Source organism: Hemicordylus capensis, chromosome 3 (assembly GCF_027244095.1).
Source record: "Hemicordylus capensis ecotype Gifberg chromosome 3, rHemCap1.1.pri, whole genome shotgun sequence".
Classification (NCBI taxonomy): Eukaryota; Metazoa; Chordata; class Lepidosauria; order Squamata; family Cordylidae; genus Hemicordylus; species Hemicordylus capensis.
In genome coordinates this window covers 131,796,389-131,817,176 of record NC_069659.1, presented here as the reverse complement: position 1 = coordinate 131,817,176, position 20,788 = coordinate 131,796,389, and the positions used below count along the sequence as shown (strand labels likewise).

Here is a 20,788-nt window from a genome sequence, read left to right as displayed (position 1 = left end):
TTTAAGCAGAAGCAAAACACTTTGCTTAAATTAGCTTTCAACATCATGCCAAATCAAAAGCTTGGGCTTTTGTAGCCATACCTGCTGTATATCCATCTGTGTGGGGTGGTTGTTGGAGTTTCCGGGTACCTGTGTTAATCAGTCGGGTCATGGGAGGTCACTTTGCCAAGTTTGGTCCTGATAGCTCAAAGGGTGTGGGAACGTATAGGGAACAGACAAACATTCAACTTTATTTATATAGATTTAATATATATTTTTTTAAACCCCACATCTTCACTGTATTCTCAGGGTGGCTGCTTTGATGTTTTCTGCTGCTTTTTCTTTGTTCTGTATTTTTCTTTTAAAGAAACTCTCATGGTTTCTTATGCCTCTATGAGACATTTTAATATATTACACGGAAAGCAAGATGTAAATAATAAAATAATTTACACATAATATTGGTAGCATCTGTGGTGTCACATTGTTCTGTGACTCCAAACGATGTGGGTGAATATTTAAATAGTTAGTTCGCTTCTATTAATAGACACCTGTGTGGTTTAGATCAGTTAAAAACACACCCACAGTTTTCCGGATGAGGTTAAGCCTCCTTGCATGAAGTGGAAATTACTACCAGATAAGTGCGTTCAGGATTTCAGTTTTCAGGGAGGGTGTTTAACATGCTTCTTTGGTTCAGTTCTAGTAAAATTAATTGAGCCTTCCCCCAAGATTTAAGATTTGAATTTGTTTAGGATTGTAGTAAAATAAGCAACCAAGAATTGTATGAATTGTTGATGCTTAAAATCCAAAGTGCTAAGCACGCTTCTGAGTGTGTGTTGAGCTGAAGGAGGATTTTATTATGGTGGCAGTTTGGGGAAGGGGCTTATTATGCAGTGGTGGACTGCGTGAGATTCTTTTCTCTTGTTAGGTTTCACTGAAGGCCAGTGCACATGATCATCTTGCCCTGCTAACTGGGCAAAAAGGCACCTTTTTAAACATGGTGATTCTCTTTATTGAGCAGGGGGAGAATAACTGGCCTTATTTACCCCCAGCACAGTACCTCCAGTGACTGTTGCTGGTGTCTATCTGGTTTCTTTTTAGATTGTGAGCCCTTGGTGGACAGGGATCCATTCGATTGATTGATTGATTATTTCTCTATGTAAACCCCTTTGGAACCTTTTGTTGAAAAGTGGTATATAAATATTTGTTCTTGTTCTTGTGGTGGCTGCTTCTTTATTTTTCTCCATGGTGCTGCTCCCCTGAAAGTCTCTGCTTGTGACAAAAGGTGGTGGGGTGGGGGCCATCTGCCAGTTGCCTCAAACAGAAACTGGAATCTTGAATGGGTCATATAAGCAAAGAGCCACCATAGGGAGAAAACTAGAAGTGGCTTCCCCCAGCAGGGCAATCCTGTGCAGTAGCCTGGAGAATATAAGGCAAGCGTTGCTTATTCCCTTCTGAGGGAGAATCGGAACAGTTGGATTCCAGATTAACACTCTTAATTTCTTCTGTTCTGTTGTAAAGTGGACTTCCAAAAAATATCAAATGGTATTTTTTTAAACAATTCAAAACTTCATTTCCCAGTTGATATGAAGACTGATCTCAGCTGCAAATTAAGTGTTTAACAACAAGCAGATTTGTGTAAAGACAAAGAATGGATATTTCTAATTAACTCTGAATGAGACTAAAATCTAACCTATGGGCATCAAGTTTTTAACCTGGATGCCTGATCAGGCTCTTGAGTGGTTTCTGATGAAGTCCACAGCACTCCTACTGTAATGGCCTTATATAGCTGTGGGAGTATTCTGGGTGTATTTGTGGAACACTCCAGTGACTCTTTCCAGCTGTATAGGAATGAACAGAACACTGATTGATAGCAACAGGCTTCTTTACTGACAGGCACTAACAACAGACTGAGATATAGATAAAGCTGGAGGGAAACCCAGGAGTTATAATTCTGTTCACAGAGTTCTGAAGGGAATGCAGCACAGAGTAGTATATCCTCTTAAAGATATAGTAGTGGCACAGCGGGGAAATGCTTGACTAACAAGCAGAAGGTCGCCAGTTCGAATCCCCGCTGGTACTATATCGGGAAGCAGTGATATAGGAAGATGGTGAAAGGCATCATCTCATACTGTGCGGGGGGAGGCAATGGTAAACCCCTCCTGTTTACCAAAGAAAACCACTGGGCTCTGTGGGCACCAGTAGTCGAAATCAACTTGACAGCACACTTTACCCATATGATACCCCACAGTCTATCAGTCTGATGCCTCTTCAGGACTAGGAAGCCTATGGTCTTTGTCATCATATTCATGCTTTAAACATGAATAAAGTGTCAAGTGTCAGACTTTCACCAGAGTTTGACACCAAACTCCCAGTGATGTACCCCAATTGGTGAAAACACCAGACGTTCTTCATTCAGCTCTGGCAAATTGCCAGAACTTCTGGTGTTTTCAGTTCAAGGTCCAATTGGGGTGTGTCACTGGGGGTTTGGTGTCAAACTCTAGTGAAAGGGCCCAAGTATGGGGAAGGGAAAGGTACACTTTACTGGCACCAGGAGGGGTCGAGCCCAGGCTGCAACCCTATTACCATTTGCGGGGGGGGGGGCAGACTATGGGGTCACTGTGAGATTTGCTGGAGCCAATCAGAAAGAAAGTAAATTCTGAACAGTAAGTTACTGGCCAGCACAGGGCTCTTCTGTGAAACAAAGATAGTGTGCAGTTAATTCTGGGACTTGTAGTTTGAGAGACAGATAGACTTATGCTTACCTATGTGGCACGTTGTCTTAAGACCTACAAATCCCAGAAGGCATTGTGCATATAGATTGGGGAGGAGGGATAAAACACACATATATAGTCACTGTGATCCATGGATGGTGGAAGCTTCATTGTTGCTGGTAGGATTTACAGCCCAAAAGGTGAGTAGTGAATTAGGCCTGGTGGTCCCAACATTGCACGGAGAAGTAAAACAAATAGGAATATGATTAGTGCCTGAAAAACACATTTCCCGTTCTCCTACTACTATGATTGTTACACACAGACACACACACAGTGTGTGGCAGTGGCTATAAATACAAATAAGTCCATTAGAACAAGTGAGAAAAGAAATCAAAATCAAAACATTGACTAGATAATCCAAAACTTAGAAAATAGCAATGTGGAATTTACTTTCAGAATTAAAATAGGTTTTTATGTCATTATTCATGGGATGTCATGTATGCAGACTGGGGTGGGGCCCACCTTACAGGCTTGTACTGGGTCCAAAGAAGTTATGTTCGGTCCAAGGGTGGAGTTGACATTTTTTAAGTAAACAAATTATTGGTGTGGCCATTGGGCATCTGCTGATTGCCCTTCAAACTTTAAGTTATTGTGATCTTGGGTGCCAGTCTACCAGGAATTTAAAAGTTTGTGTGCAATGAAAAGCAGGCATACAATCCTATCTATAAATCAGTTAAACATAAGCAGTTGGATTCATGTTAGTTTAGCCACAATTCAGATTAAATACAAGCAACTGCAGATTTACTAGCTGACAACTCGATTTGTTCTCAACAAAAGCCTTTTAACATCATCATTTAGTTAGCAGCATCGGGGTGTGTTCTCTTAAAAATTCTATTATATTTGAATTGTAACTTGTTTAGATTCCAGTTTTTGCTGGTGCTTCTGCTCCCATTCTTGGCGGGCCTCTGCTAGGGGCTTCCTTTCATGGAAAAGATGGCTTGGGTGATGCTCCAGATCCCAGTGCTCCAGGACAAGAACTTCTACAGAAAGAACATGCTGTGAATGCAATATTAAGAATAGTCAATGAGCGACCTGGTCAGGTGAGATTATTAAATATTCTACAGACTATTATGCACCTTGCTAACTGGGTAAAGAGGAACAATTTAAACTGCTGGTTTTCTTATATTAAGTATGGGGAGAGCAACTGTTCCTACCAATCCCATCACAACATCCCTCCAGTGGCTATTGCTGGTGTCCCACTCGTGTTTAATGAATCCTGTTGAGACTGGGAACTGTCTTCCTCCTTTTTCTGTGTAAACAGATCTGAGAATTTTTTTATTGAAAAACTACACAAACACACTGTATATTGGCTGAGCTGTTGTAATGTCATGGAATGTTCATGAACATTCTAACTGCTGACGGAAAAATGTCTGCGGTTTATTGTTAACAAACAATGCAGCTGTAGTGAGGGAAACAAAAGCTCATTTTGGCTCGGAGACAGTCTTGCACAAAACCTAGGAACTAGAGGGGCTGCTAGTGGAAAATGTGGAAAATGTGGTGAAAGAAAGCTGAGGGGGGAAATCAGGAGAGTCACTTCGCTCCAGAGTTTACTCAAAACCACAATACTAGAAGCCCAGTTAGATTGTATACCCAAAAGGAGGAAAGGTACCACTAAGTCCAGGAGGATGCCAGCATGGCTAATGGGTACCATCAAGGAAGCCATAAAAGGGAAGAAGAATTCCTTCCGAAATTGGAAGGCCTGTCCAAACGAAGAGAACAGAAAGGAACACAAACTCTGGAAAAAGAAATGCAAGGTGACAATAAGGGAGGCAAAAAGAGAGTTTGAGGAACATTTAGCCAAAAGTATCAAGGGGAATAACAAAAACTTCTTTAAGTACATCAGAAGCAGGAAACCTGCCAGGGAGGCAGTTGGACCATTAGACAATGAGGGAGTGAAAGGGATTATTAAGGAGGATATGGAGGTTGCAGAGAAGCTGAATGAGTTCTTTGCATCTGTCTTCATGGCAGAGGATACCGAGCATATACCTGTTCCTGAACCAGGCTTTTTAGGGATGGAGGCTAGAGAGCTGAGTCAGATAGAAGTGACAAGGGATGATGTTCTAAACTGTCTGGAAAAACTGAAAGCTAACGAATCACAAGGAACGGATGGCATCCATCCAAGAGTCCTCAAAGAACTCAAATGTGAAATTGCTGACCTCCTTGCTAAAATATTTAACTTATCCCTGAAATCGGGCTCTGTACCAGAGGACTGGAGAGTAGCAAATGTAACACCGATTTTCAAAAAGGGATCCAGGGGCAATCCGGGAAATTCCAGGCCAGTTAGCCTAACGTCCGTTCCAGGCAAATTGATGGAAAGCATCCTCAAGGATAAAATTGTAACGCACCTAGAAGAACAGGCCCTGCTGGGAGTGAGCCAGCATGGCTTCCGCAAAGGTAAATCTTGCCTCACCAACCTTTTGGACTTCTTTGAGAGTGTCAGCGAGTGTGTGGATCAAGGTGATCCAGTTGACAGTCTACCTGGACTTTCAAAAAGCTTTTGACAAAGTTCCTCATCAAAGACTCCTGAGCAAACTTAGCAGTCATGGGATAAAGGGACAAGTACATGTGTGGATTGCTAACTGGTTGAAAGACAGGAAACAGAGGGTAGGTATAAATGGAGAGTTTTCACAATGGAGGGAAGTAAGAAGTGGGGTCCCCCAGGGATCTGTACTGGGACTGGTGCTTTTTAATTTATTCATAAATGATCTAGAAGCAGGGGTAAGCAGCAATGTGGCCAAATTTGCAGATGATACCAAACTCTTCCAGGTAGTGAAATCCAAAACGGATCGTGAACAGCTCCAAAAGGATCTCTCCAAACTGGGGGAGTGGGCGACAAAATGGCAAATGCGGTTCAATGTTAGCAAGTGTAAAGTGATGCACATTGGGACGAAAAACCCCAACTTCAAGTATATGCTGATGGGATCCGAGCTGTCGGTGACGGACCAAGAGGGGGATCTTGGGGTTGTGGTGGACAGCTCGTTGAAAGTGTCGACTCAATGTGCGGCAGCTGTGAAAAAGGCAAATTCCATGCTAGGGATCATTAGAAAGGGGATTGAAAATAAAACTGCTAATATTATAATGCCCTTATACAAAACTATTGTGCGACCACACTTGGAGTACTGCGTACAATTCTGGTCACCACATCTTTAAAAGGACATTGTTGAACTGGAGAAGGTACAGAAGAGGGCAACCAAGATTATCAGGGGCCTAGAGCACCTTTCTTATGAGGCAAGACTACAACACCTGGGGCTTTTTAGTTTAGAAAAAAGACGACTGCGGGGAGACATGATAGAGGTCTATAAAATCATGCATGGTGTGGAGAAAGTGGAGAGAGAGAAATTCTTTGCCCTCTCACACAACACTAAACCAGGGGTCACTCCATGAAACTGATTGCCAGGAGGTCTAGGACCAACAAACGGAAGTACTTTTTCTCACAACGCGTGATCCACTTGTGGAACTCTCTACCACAGGATGTGGTGACAGCCAACAACCTGGATGGCTTTAAGAGGGGTTTGGATGACTTCATGGAGGAGAGGTCTATCAATGGCTACTAGTCGGAGGGCTGTGGGCCACCTCCAGCCTCAAAGGCAGGATGCCTCTGAGTACTAGTTGCAGGGGAGTAACAGCAGGAGAGAGGGCATGCCCTCAACTCCTGCCTGTGGCTTCCAGCGGCATCTGGTGGGCCACTGTGCGAAACAGGATGCTGGACTAGATGGGCCTTGGGCCTGATCCAGCAGGGCTGTTCTTAGGTAGTTCAGGAAGTAGGAAAGCTGAGTGGGAAGAGTGCCCATGAATCAGGATGGCTAAAATGTTAGGGGAGCCAGAAATGCTGGTGACTGAAGGACAAAAAAATGCTGAAAGCAATTTAGGTAATTACTGTATACGTAATGGCTGCAAATGATTCTGCCATAGTAGTCATACATGTAAATAACAGATGTGATAGCAATTATACAGAGATTTAAAAACTAATGTGAGGGTTAGGATATTCAGATAACATCTGTGCATCCTGTAAACTATCCAGTTGTATTCAAATAACTCAGGATGCACTCCTGAGACAGGAACACTAAAAGGAGCAAACTGATGCACCAAAACCAATAGAAAGCAAGCTAGCTGTGGGTGTGGCCTTCGTATAAAAGTGATTGCTAAAGTAACCTTAAATGGGGCAGCGGGGAAATGCTTGACTAACAAGCAGAAGGTTGCCGGTTTGAGTCCCTGCTGATACTATATCGGGCAGCAGCGATATAGGAAGATGCTGAAAGGCATCATCTCATACTGCGCAGGAGGAGGTAATGGCAAACCCCTCCTGTATTCTACCAAATAAAACCACAGGGCTCTGTGGGCACCAGGAGTCGAAATCGACTTGATGGCACACTTCACCTTCACAGTTAGGGAGCCACAGATAAGGCAAAACACTTCAGAGGAAGTCTCCACAATTCAGAGAGAGAGAGAGTCTCTTTAATGACTTCAGAGATGTAGTGGAAGACAGTAATGGGAAGTGAAGGCTTTCATCTCTCCTCTTTCAAAAAGAGATCATTTTATGCATTATGTGTAGCACAATTAATGCTTCTTAAGGACATTTTCTTTAAAAACCATTCTTTTTATAATGTTCTTTACTGTTTGAAATTGATGTTGCAGTTCAGGTATTCATGGTTATTTTACTGTAGAGTTGCCAGTTGACCAGAAAATCAACTTGGGCTACTCCCTTGACTCTAGCAATAGCTTGATCCTCAGATAAGAAGAGACTTCACAGTATGGAAATAAACATCACCATCTATGATGTAATACTATATCCATACCATATCTCATGTTGTAATACTATATCTGTACACTGAGTGGCTGATAGAGGCATAGAAGCAGTGTTTTATTTTTAAAACTTGACAACCCCCTAACAGTTCAGGAAACAAAGTTAACCCTTTCCTTTCATACAGTTTTCCTGCTTAAACCCCCCCCCCTTGCCCCATGGAGGAAACAATACATGCACCATACAGATATATTTTCCCTTAACAGGCAAATAACTTCAGAGGACACTTTAAATCTACAAAATGCATGCAAGAGTGGAGCGGGGGGGGGGGAAGGGAAAGGGTCATACCCTTCCTCCCCTCAGTCCCATGGTCCCAGCAATCCCCCCATCATTGCTACTATTAATTTTTTTAAAAAACCAAGAACTGGGGAAGAGCATGATCATGGCTAAGCCACCTTATTTCATCCTCAACCTTTGGAGAGCTGCTGCCAGTCTGGGTTGGCATCACTGGCCTAGATGGACCAATGCTGAGCATAGGGCAGCTTCATATGTTAAGTTCATGATCTGAGGTTTGAATGGGGCAGTTTCTAGCTAATCGTTTGATACATGGATCTAACAGGATAGCCTACTTATTATTTATTTATTTTTATTTATTTTATTTTTACATTTATATACCGCCTTTTGTTAAAAGTCAACCCCAAGGCGGTTTACAAAAGTTAAAACATACAATAAAAAGGCAATAAAAACATCAAGCTAAAAAATATTAAAAAACATATAAAAACAGGCATAAAAACAATACAACAGGTATTTATCAGTCAATCAATCCTATTTATATATTGCCTGATATATGTATTTCTACGTGGTGTACATAATCCAAAATACAACAAATATGAAACAGAATAAAAAACAATTAAAACACTTTCACAGAATAAAAACTGTTACAACAATTACATAGAATAAAACAAACAGTTTAAAATTAGTTTTAATTAAAAGCCTGTGAAAACAGGTGTTAAAAAGCAAAGAAAGATAGAGAAGCTCTTATTATGACAGGGAGTGTATTCCAAAGTCCTGGGGCAGCTGCAGAGAAGGCCCAGCCCCGAGTCACCACCAGACAAGCTGGACCTCTCCAGGAGGCAGGGTTCATGACAAAGGAGGCACTCTCTTAAGCAGACAACTTCCTGGCCTGCTCCTGTGCCTATAACAGCAGCTTGCTCTGAGGAAGTAAGACCTATTAAACTGCACACCATGAGTAACCCCTGCTAACTGGCAGAGAGGCACCTTTCAAGTGGTGATTCTTTGTATAGCAGAGGGGAGCAACCGACCCTAGTCCAACCAAGCATCGTATCCTTCCGGTAGCTCTTGCTGGTGCCCACCTAAAGCTTTTTTTCTTTTTTCTTAAGGTTGTGAGCCCTTTGGGGACAGGGAACCATAATTCTTCGGAAGTATTTTCAGAACATGGCACTTTATGAAATCATTGAACATGATGTTGGCATAGTGTGAAATAAAATTGTTCATGTTTTTAATAGGTTTCTCTAGTTGCAATTGGTCCTTTGACAAATTTGGCACTAGCTGTGAAAATGGACCCAACGCTTCCTAAGAAACTTAGAAGCTTGTTTATCATGGGAGGAAATACTGAATGTAAGTGATTTGAAGAGGAATTCTTAGTTATATTTTAATCTGATTTATTTGGCCCTTCATGTTTTACTATTTTGCCGCGGTTGATGATTTTGACTTTGATTTTTTAGTAATTGGATTGCAAGAAATCTGGATGATTGATCTTTTATATAATAAAATAATAAAAAAATGTAATAATAATAAAAACAGTGTCAGGCACACAGATGGTGCTTTATTAATAACCATAATTAAATAATAATAATAATAATAATAATAATAATAATAATAATAATAATAATAATAAATAAAGCACCATCTGTGTGCCTGACACTGTTCAAAAAACAAGGAGGCAGGTCTCACAATTGGGCCCTTTGCCCTGTAATGCTGACACAAGGGAGACGACAGAGGGAGGGGAGGCAGGGACAAAGTGTTTTTTAAATAAGTAATGTAAATGACTATGACCATGATCCAAAGAAGTAATTCTTGCATAAAAGAACATGTGAGGATGAAGCTGAATGGCACATATTAGGAACTTATTTAGATTGTGGCATAAATGCTATGAAATTAGGGCTGCTCCACATTACATTTTAATGACATGGGTTTAAGGGGAAAATGTACACAATTCATGCACATAATTATGTAGGAAGAGCTCACATTTCCGTAGTATTTCATATTTATATTTTGGGAAGCTGAAGAAGGAAATGGTTTTCCAATGCAGTCAAATAGTCATGGGTGTGATGTTCACACATGGCTGTGTATATGGTTTCCCTCCCTGCAAGCTCAGCCCACACCCCCGGCTCCACTGCTGCTCCTAGTAGTCTACTTTGTATCTCTCATTTCCCCTCCCCCCCCACATGCCACTCTTCTCCTTCCACACCTAGTGGAGGGGAGTCCTCCTTCCCTTCCCTGCCACTGCTCTCCCACCTCCTCTTCCAGCTTCTGCTCCTTACTGGCGAAAGAATTATTATTACACGCTTCAGATAACAGAACGGACTATCATTACAGCACATTTCTCTATGCTGATTTTAAAGGAGTGGAACTTTGCCAACATAGTGTTTGCCAACATGGTGCCAACTTTAGCCAGCGTGGTGTAGTGGTTAGAGTGCTGGACTAGGACCGGGAAGACCCGAGTTCAAATCCCCATTCAGCCATGAAACTAGCTGGGTGACTCTGGGCCAGTCACTTCTCTCTCAGCCTAACCTACTTCACAGGGTTGTTGTGAGGAGAAACTCAAGTATGTAGTATACCACTCTGGGCTCCTTGGAGGAAGAGCGGGATATAAATGTAGTAATAATAATAATAATAATAATAATAACGTCTCCTATAAATTTATGTACTTTGGGAAATAGTGAACTTGTTTTGGTGTTCGGTTGTAACATCACAGTCCTTCATACTGATTAAGCAAGATTGGAATACTTTTACCATCTTCATTATTCTGTGCTCTGGGCAACTTTGGACATTTCTTGGTGTTCTTTTGAAATATGTACATTTATTAAGAGATATACAGGTGAAACTCAAAAAATTAGAATATCGTGCAAAAGTTCATTAATTTCAGTAATGCAAATTAAAAGGTGAAACTGATATATGAGATAGACGCATTACATGCAAAGCGAGATAAGTCAAGCCTTAATTTGTTATAATTGTGATGATCATGGCGTACAGCTCATGAGAACCCCAAATCCACAATCCCAGAAAATTAGAATATTGTGAAAAGGTTCAACAGTCTAGGCTCCAGGTGTCCCACTCCAATCAGCTAATCAATCCATAACACCTGCAAAGGGTTCCTGAGCCTTTAAATGGTCTCTCAGTCTGGTTCATTAGGAATCACAATCATGGGAAAGACTGCTGACTTGACAGTTGTGCAGAAAACCATCATTGACACCCTCCATAAGGAGGGAAAGCCTCAAAAGGTAATTGCAAAAGAAGTTGGATGTTCCCAAAGTGCTGTATCAAAGCACATTAATAGAAAGTTATGTGGAAGGGGAAAGTGTGGAAGAAAAAGGTGCACAAGCAGCAGGGATGACTGCAGCCTGGAGAGGATTGTCAGGAAAAGGCCATTCAAAAGTGTTGGGGACTTTCACAAGGAGTGGACTGAGGCTGGAGTTAGTGCATCAAGAGCCACCACACACAGACGGATCCTGGACATGGGCTTCAAATGTCGTATTCCTCTTGTCAAGCCGCTCCTGAACAACAAACAACGTCAGAAGCGTCTTACCTAGGCTCAAGAAAAAAAGAACTGGTCTGTTGCTCAGTGGTCCAAAGTCCTCTTTTCTGATGAGAGCAACTTTTGCATCTCATTTGGAAACCAAGGACCCAGAGTCTGGCGGAAGAATGGAGAGGCACACAATGCAAGATGCTTGAAGTCCAGTGTGAAGTTTCCACAGTCTGTGTTGATTTGGGGAGCCATGTCATCTGCTGGTGTTGGTCCACTGTGCTTCATTAAGTCCAGGGTCAACGCAGTCATCTATCAGGAGATTTTGGAGCACTTCATGCTTCCTTCCGCAGACGAGCTGTATGGGGATGCTGACTTCATTTTCCAGCAGGACTTGGCACCTGCCCACACTGCCAAAAGTACCAAAACCTGGTTCAATGACCATGGGATTACTGTGCTTGATTGGCCAGCAAACTCGCCTGACCTGAACCCCATAGAGAATCTATGGGGCATTGCCAAGAGAAGGATGAGAGACATGAGACCAAACAATGCAGAAGAGCTGAAGGCCACTATTGAAGCATCCTGGTCTTCCATAACACCTCAGCAGTGCCACAGGCTGATAGCATCCATGCCACACCGCATTGAGGCAGTAATTGCTGCAAAAGGGGCCCAAACCAAGTACTGAATACATATGCATGCTTATACTTTTCAGAGGTCCGATATTGTTCTATTTACAATCCTTGTTTTATTGGTTTCATGTAATATTCTAATTTTCTGGGATTGTGGATTTGGGGTTCTCATGAGCTGTACGCCATGAGCATCACAATTATAACAAATTAAGGCTTGACTTATCTCGCTTTGCATGTAATGCGTCTATCTCATATATCAGTTTCACCTTTTAATTTGCATTACTGAAATTAATGAACTTTTGCACGATATTCTAATTTTTCGAGTTTCACCTGTATTTAAAGAATTTAGGACACAGATATATATAAAAAATATAATATTTATATATATATATATATATATATATATATATATATATATATATATATAATTTTTGAATTTGTATGTTTATATATATTTGCTGTTTGCACACAGTTTATTACTAGTTTTGGTTTAAGCTTCTGCTCCCTGGCTTTTGAAAAGGCAAAGGATGGGGAATGGAAGGAAGGAAGTGGGGAGGATTAGAGAGCACCACCCTACTCTTCCCCATTCCTTTCCATTCCCCATTCCCTACCCTTTCCCTTTCTAAAAACCATTCCCCTGCTAACTGAGCAAAGAGTCACCTTTTAAAAGTGGCGATTCTCTTTACTTAGCAGGGGGGAAGCAACTGGTCCTATCCATCCCCAGCACAGCATCCCTCCAATGGCTGTTGCTGTTGTCTATCTTAAGTTTCTTTTTTAGATTGTGAGCCCTGTGGGGACAGAGAGAGGTTTCATTTATTTATATATATCTATGTAAAGTGCTTTGGGAACTTTTTTTTGAGAAGTGGTATATAAATATTCACTGTATTGTGCTGTATTGAAAGCAGGAGGCGGCAATGGCAGAGTGGCGGTGGCAGAATATTGCCATCACTGCTATTGCTGCCAGGTAAGGAAGGGGGGGGGGGATATTGGGAAGGCATAGTAAGGTACTTGATAGAGCTGGCAGCCAGTGGGCATGGGGCACTGTCCAGCACCTCTGCCAGTCTATTGTCTAAGATGGCCACCTCTTTGTTCTTCATTGGCAGGCTGGCCAGGTCCTCCATACTGATGTAGATAAAGTGTCATGTGTGAAGCAGCCCTTAAAATGTCATGTATGAAGCAGCTACTAAAATTAATGATGTAATTAAAAAGCTAAGTTAACTATTCAACTTTTTTTTTTAACCATAATTAGCCAGAGGGAATATTACAATTTGTGGAGAATTCAATTTTGTGACGGATCCAGAAGCTGCTTACATTGTCTTAAATGACTACACCTGCCCAACTTACATTGCAGCCTGGGAGTTCACATGCTCCAGCCTCCTTCCCTGGGTAAGATGCAAACATTTATATTGACTAATATCAGCAGAGTTGCTTAGGTTCACTAGAGGCTTGTAATAGAATGTTCAACTTGGAACAACTGATTCCCTCAGAAACCAAAGGACCACATTGTCCAGCCAGTTTCTGGGCTTCCCACAGTGACCAACCAAAAGCCTCTGGAAAGCCCAGAAGCAGGGGCTGAAGGAAATATCCCTTTCCTGCAGTATGACTCCCATGCTCTTCCATTGTGGGGGGAGGGGACTTATCTGGACCCAATTTCTCTACTTCATGCCAGCCTGCAGCTGCCACCAACTCGTCTGACAGCCACTCGGGAACGGGCTTTCTCTGTTGCAGCCCCTGGACTTTGGAATGCGCTCCCTGTTGAAATAAGACCCTCCCCATCTCTGGCAACTTTAAAAAAGGCATTGAAGACACATTTATTCACCCAGACTTTTAATTAGATTTATAGTTTTAAATAATTTTAATACTGGGTTTTAAATGTTTTTAATCTTTTACATGCTTTTAATTGTTAATTGATTTAATCTCTTAAATGATTTTAATTGTAGACCTCCCAGAGACTCGAGTTTTGGGTGGTATAGAAATGTTTTAATTTAAAAAAAAAAAAAAAAATCTATATATCAACTCAGGTCTTTTCTAAACTTAAGAGCTTTAAGCACTCTAACCTCTCGTCACACAGGAAAGGTGCTCTGTCCCTTTGGGTATTTCAGTTTCCCTTTTCCGCACCCTTCCCAGCTATATAATGTCTGTTCTGAGATGGAGTGACCAGAACTGTATACAGTATTCCAAATGCAGTCACACCATAAATTTGTAGGAGAGCATTACAGTGCTGTCCCCGAAAGCTCAGTTCTGCTTCTGAATTGAAGCAATGGAATGGCTTCTTTTCAATAAAAGAGGCTGAAGGCCCGTTGGGACCATCAAACTAGTTTCATGGGGTTTTTTTTGGCTCCAGGGCATCCTGGGAATAATATTTTGTATATTATTCATAACATCTGGTGGGACGATCACTGGTCTGTCCATCCTCACTCATCCTTCCCTTTGCAAGCATAGAGCTGCTCATGATGTAATGAAACCTGAGCCTGACCCTGTATCTATAGACTCGGAGGACTCTTAGGTTGAGGTGCTCAGGAGCCCTGTGCCTGCTCCATAACGCCTAGGTTGGCCTCAGTGGACTCCTAGTTAGGGAAGGCTTTAAGGTCCTCTGCCTCCAACACAGGGTACCCTGAACCCACTGACTCCCTCAACACTCTCCTACCCTTATCTTCAGTCTCGGAGGTTGAAGCTGAGGCACCACACTCTGCGCAAGCGACTACAAAGCCCCGCCATAGCCAGCATCTGGGAAGCAGGGCACAGGCCTTCTAAGGCCTAGGACATTCCAGGCTCGGGAGGGGCTGCATCTCTAGCTGCTGCTGAAGGCTTCCGTTTGTCTCTGCTCCTTACTGCGACAACTTTGTTTGTGGACGTGTTCTGGCTCCTAGTTTCTTGTTTGTGATTTCCTGGCTTCTGACGTCCTGCTCACGTCTGACTCCAGCTTGGCTCATCCTTGTTGACCGATTCCCTGGTTTCTGACTTACTGCTTTTATTTGACTTCGGCTTGACTCATCCTTCCTTGTTGGACTAATTCCCTGACTTCTGATCTCCTGCTCGTTTGATTTCAGCTTAGCTCACTTTTGTTGGACTACTACCTGGCTTTCAAACTCTGGCTTGTATTTGACTCTGGACTACCTCTGCCCCCGATGGGTGATCGTTGCCCCCGCCTTGCCTGGTGGACTGCTTATTACACACCTGCCCTGCCCTGCCCTTTATGCATGAGGGATTTCCATGCAGGTGTTTCCTCTCCTCTGTTAACTTTGAGAAAGCATCGGTTCCATTCCCTTTCCACTTGAAATAAGTACATTTATTAACCATCGCTACATGTACTATGTCGGGCAGCAGCGATATAAAAAGATGCTGAAAGGCATCATCTCATACTGCGCGGAAGGAGGCAATGGTAAACCCCTCCTGTATTCTACCAAAGACAACCACAGGGCTCTGTGTGTGCCGGGAGTCGAAATCGACTCAACGGCACACTTTACCTTTACATGCCACACCTCCTTCTCTGAAACAGGGCTTTGCTAATTGTTTTTCCCCAATGTAATATTTATTTAACTCTTTACTTTTGCCCTGCTCTTATATGGGACTCTCAGTGATCTCTTTTCCAAGGAATTGATCACACCCATCAGCTTAGCTTCAGCAATGATCCAGCATCAGATGCTCTCAGACAGTCAGATCATTGGCTGAGCCCTATAACAGGACTTTGTTTTTTCTTCCGGTTTGTGTTAGCCTCCCTGTAGTTATTAGGGATTTGCACGAAACAAATTTTGCCTTTTGTTTTGAGCTTGAAACAAAATGCAAATGGCCAAAACATTCTCTTGAGATATTGGTTGAACTGCTTATCTTGGCTAAAAAAACCCTCAAAATGCTTTGAGAGTTTCGGCCATAGGGAACAATGGGGAAACCTGAAACACCCCATTGTTCCATATGGTTAGCTCCTAGGGACACTAAAGTGGGTTGTGTGGTAGGGCATGATGGGTGCACCGATCCTATGGTGGTTTTGGGGAAAGGTTAAAAAAATATTTAAATTCTCCTGCTTGCCCATTTCTTTTGTGGGTTGTGTGGTACGTAGCACCCATCATGCCCTATCACACAACCCACTTTGGTGTCCCTAGGAGCTACCCTTGGGGAACAATGGGGTATTTTGAGTTTCCCCATGGTTCCCTATGGCTGGAACAAGCTGCACTCACAAATATACAACTTACACTTGATTTCTGTGATAACAAGCTAACCAAGAAGCAAGGAGATCACAAGCCAGTTGGAAGCCAGTGCCAGAAATCCAATCAGCAAGAGGAAAACAGGCCTCAAAAATGGCTCTCAAAACATTTTGACTTGAAATTGGGTTGTTTTGTTCCAAGCTCATAACAGGCCCTTTATTTAAAGGGTGTTTTGTTCCGAGCTTGAAACACTTGAAACGGCCCATTTTGAATCGAAATGTTTTGCACATCTCTAGTAGTTATCACATGCTCTGCAAAATCTCTGCTCTATCTTTTTATTCTTAACATATCCTAGCAGTAATCCTTGTGGGTTACTGGAATTTCATAACGTAGGCTTGCAAGTTACCCTTCATCTGGGGTAATAGCAACTGGCCTCAGATTACCAGAGCCGATCCAGAATCTGCAAAGTATTGTCACTAACTATATGTCCCTTTAAAAAGAAATCAATTGCACACCCTGAGTTCAGCTCAATGAATTTTCAGTACCCATGCCTTGGGCTGCTTGCCGTGGCTGCCTTTGTTTTGCACCTAGTTTGCCTGTCAGCTTGCTTATCTGTGGTAGATTGAAACAGCAGGCTTACTTTCTTTACCTTCTCTTGTATGTCCAAATAACATAACTCATTCGGAATATAGGAGTTGTAGTCCTTCCTTCATATTTGTGTACAGCTATTATCTCTCAGGAAGAAACAGACTGGAAAATGCTGCTTGTTTGTATGTATACTTGGAAGCAAACCTCCCATGTTCTATGGCTCTTACTGCCAGGGGATTTACTTCAGAGTTCCCCGGGAGTGGTAGGTGTGCATTTGCACATCCGGGGGATTTACCTTGAAGTCCCTGTGAGGTATCAGGGGGCACTCCATACATAATTTGGGTTTTTCCATGCGTATTGGAACTTAGCCCAAATTATCCCCGTGCTAAAAAGTTCCACTTTATACATCAACTTTTTGGGATACTTTGAAGTACCCTGATGTTTCTTCTGAGATGTATGGAGGGACCAAATTGATGGAGCAGTGACTTTTTTTCTTTGTATTTAAAAAAATAAATTGCTGGGTGATCTTGTGGGACACCAGCAAGACCGCTATCTTTTCTGAGTCAGTGATCTTCCACAAAATCACCAATCACCAGGGGGGAATAGAATAAAATAAAATAAAATTTTAAAGTTAATAAAATAAAAGAGAAAGAAAAAAGGACCCACACGCCCACCTCCATGCTTCTCTGCCCACCCAACTGGTTTGGCTCGCTCTCCCCACCTTCTCTGCAGCTGCTTTCCAGCCAGGCGGGGAGGATGGAGAGAGGCCACCAGCTGGGTGATCTTGCGGAAGACCTCTAAAAACAAGTTTTTAAAAATTAATTTTAAAAACTGTTTTTCATTTATTGAAATGAAAGTTTTTAGAAGCACACACCATGCATGTGTGGTAGGGGAAAAAGGAAGTGTGGCATCCCATCTACTCTAGAAAGCCATTGGCCAGAGAAAGACCTGGGAGCAAGAGTATGAATGGTCCATGGGAAAAATTTGAAAGGAACAAAGTGACACCGCATCAAAGCAGCTCTATACAAATGCCCCAAGAATTTCGACTTCAGGCTGTGGCTTCTATGCGACTAATAATTGTGTAATCCTGTGATTATACCTGCCATGGAAAGCCCCAGATCAATGTGCATAAAGTTGCACCCAGAACTATTGTTTTTATGCTATTGCTTTTAGTGGATTTTAAATACTTTTAAGGGTTTGTTTAATCCATGTGAATGTGGGCAGATAGGCTAGGAAGAAAAGTGTGGGCTAGTAACCTTCCTGGACATATTTGTAAGGCTTTCATAATTTATAATTTCTCTAATGTTTTCTGCAATTTTCTGCCCAAAGATTGTTATGTATCTGCAGTGTCACCAAATTTGGAATTAAAAATTGCACTGTCTCTTTGATATCTACAACATTTTTCTGAAGTATTCCCATACATTCTATTTATCTGAGCCAGGTTATGCCACTGATACAAAACTTTATAAACATTTTCCTTCATTGATTGAGTATGCTGGTTCTTTCAGTATAATTCCACTAAGGTAGAAAACATATGAAAGTAATTTACATTTTTTTAAAAGAAGGAAAAAAAGAACACCCAGACAATTCCACTTCAGGTATTGAAATTCAACCTTGTAGATAGTTTCTCCATTATTTTCAAACGTTCCCTCCATTAGATTTACATCTGCTGAGATATTGTAAATCTTTGAAAGCAGCCCTTCAGATTATGAAGCCTCTGTGAACAGATGTTCACATTCCATTAGGTTCTTGGCAGGAGTGTAGCTAGGTAATTTCAGTCTCTGGACCTAATGGCCTCCCAGAAGGGGCCTCCCTTATTATGGGAGGCCCCTTATCACTAAAGGTTCTGCAAGCAGGTTACAAAGTAAAATAAACAATAGATAAACAAGAAATTAATAAATCACCGAGAAAAAAAGATGAGAGTGAAAAGGGGGTTGTCTGGCCAGCTACACTCAAGCCCAGCTAAACTCAAGGTTGTGGCTTAGTGTGGGCTTCCATCTTCCATTGTATTTGATGACCACCCTACCCCGGATTTGTGCCCTTACATGTATCTTACATGTTGCAGCCACAGATATAAGAAAGAGAATGAGGACTGATTATTCATCTTTTCTTTAATTCTACTGAATGTGCTTAATATTTTCTTCATGATGAAAACATTTTTGTGACTGTATATATTTCTTAGGAATTAAAATCACCCCTATAAAAATCACTGTTCTTACCATTGCAAGTTTTCTGCTTGCTGTAGAATTAATACTACAAGCAAGAATGCTGGAGTGAAAAATATTTTATTTACCCCAGATGTTTCATATAACTCTTAATGTGGATTAATGCTTCTCTTTTTCACTTGCCAGGACTATTTTTTATTTTGCAGGACTTCTACCATGAATGGGTTAATCAGGATACTGAGAAAGCCAAGTTCATGAAGAAAATAACTGCTCATTCTTTACAAGTCTCAGAATCTCACAAGGAAACTCCAGGCAAGAGAGAATGGGCATCGGGGTTTGTTTCTTGTGATTCCTATGCTATGGCTGCTGCCATTGATGAGAACTTTATCACAGAAGCTTCTGTGATTGGCGTAAGTGTTGAGCTCAATGGTTCGCTCACTAGAGGAATGATGGTGATGGATTGGACAGATAAATTGAAAAAGGAACACAAAGCCATTGTCATTAAAAAATGTGATCTAGGGAAGTTCCAGGAACTTATGATGGCCGCTTTAAAATAAAAATGGCCATATCCCAACTATTATCTGATTTGACGGGCAACCTGATTTTCACATATCCTATGGCAGCCCTCAGCATTCTGGATATTACTTCAGTGGTCCTGCCCTCAAATTGCTCCTAGAGTTCCAAGAGAAAGACTCTTGTTTCTTTTGAATGCTGGAATATCATGCGGATGGCATAGTGTAGGAGCAAGGGGAGGATAGGATTCGGCTGTTATCTTAGGTGATGCCACTTTCACTATACAATTAGACGTAATTTTCTTATATGTAAAACCTATACAAAATGCATTTGTGAAAGGTCCAGTTTAGATTTGCACCATAGAGAAGGGATCCTTGCACGCATCTCCCACCCGCCGCCCACTTTATCTATGGTAAAGCATCTTGGTAGCCATTTAATAACTTTTAAAGCAAATTTTGTCTGGTAAACTTGAAAGATTAATTCACTGTAACCTGTCTCCATTTGGCAAGAGTATTGTGATCTAGTATACACATATTGGGGACATTCCAGAGAAAAATAATGCATATCTTTTTCCCCCTTCAATGGATCATAGTATTATTAGAGCCAGTAATATTTCTTTTAACTTATAGGAAGGACATACCAATAATTACAGCAAGCTGCTTTCATATGTGATAAGTGCGGCCAGATATGTGCTGCAAAATATTGGAGTGTTGTCAGTCTCTCCAGTAGTCAAATGAGAAAATAAATTACATAAATACATAAATAATTTGAAACTGACAAATTATAGCAGAGTAAAAGAAGGAATTTTGTATAGAATTGCAATTATTTTATCAATTATTGGAAAAATAAAACATGTTTCTACAAGCATGGCTCAAGTTTAATTTATTCTAATGCATTTTGAATGATGCAGTGTGTGTGTGTGTGTGTGTGTGTATGTATAGCCTCCACACACTGTAAATAAGTCATTCACACTTTATCACACACACTGCTAAAGTAAGAGGTCATTCACATGGATGGGTGGGGGAGGCTGGTTTTACTCACCACCCCCAGATGAGCGCTGGACTCCTGCTAGGAGGGCGGAGCCTGCTCCCAGATGATCTGCACTGTATCCTACAATTCACTGTGTGACATGTGCAATGCATTGGGGGATGGTACCCGTCTCTGTGTCTTCTGGGGCTAAAATAGCCCCAATGAACACATGATCTCAGAGCCTGGGTTAAGGGCTCATTCAAGCCCTTAATCCTGGTTAAGAGCCAGGTTTCAAAGTGGTCAGAGTTGCCAACATTTCATTGCCAGAATGACAGACCCAAGTTACAGAAGTTTGGGGGGTTGGCTGGAGGAGCGAGGGAGCTGGCGGGTGGGTCTGGGAGGCATATACAGTGGTAATCAAGAGCCAGAGTATCATTGACTAATTGCATTTGTTCAATAGCATATAATGCAATTACTCATTGACTAATTGCATTAGTCAGTGAGTGATTGCATTATATGCTATTG

The 20,788-nt window shown here is 41.7% G+C and overlaps 1 protein-coding gene across 1 annotated transcript in view; it reads left to right on the top strand.

Moving 5' to 3' along the window:
- The window catches only part of LOC128351477 (inosine-uridine preferring nucleoside hydrolase-like), a 31,786-nt gene extending 11,628 nt beyond the window's left edge, over positions 1-20,158 (top strand). Inside the window, exons 3-6 of the mRNA XM_053311057.1 lie at positions 3,611-3,790; positions 9,018-9,129; positions 13,136-13,272; positions 18,988-20,158. Coding sequence (XP_053167032.1) covers positions 3,611-3,790; positions 9,018-9,129; positions 13,136-13,272; positions 18,988-19,338 — 780 coding nt within the window. The 3' untranslated portion in view covers positions 19,339-20,158. The remainder of the gene's footprint in view (positions 1-3,610; positions 3,791-9,017; positions 9,130-13,135; positions 13,273-18,987) is intronic.
- Positions 20,159-20,788: the final 630 nt, after the last annotated feature.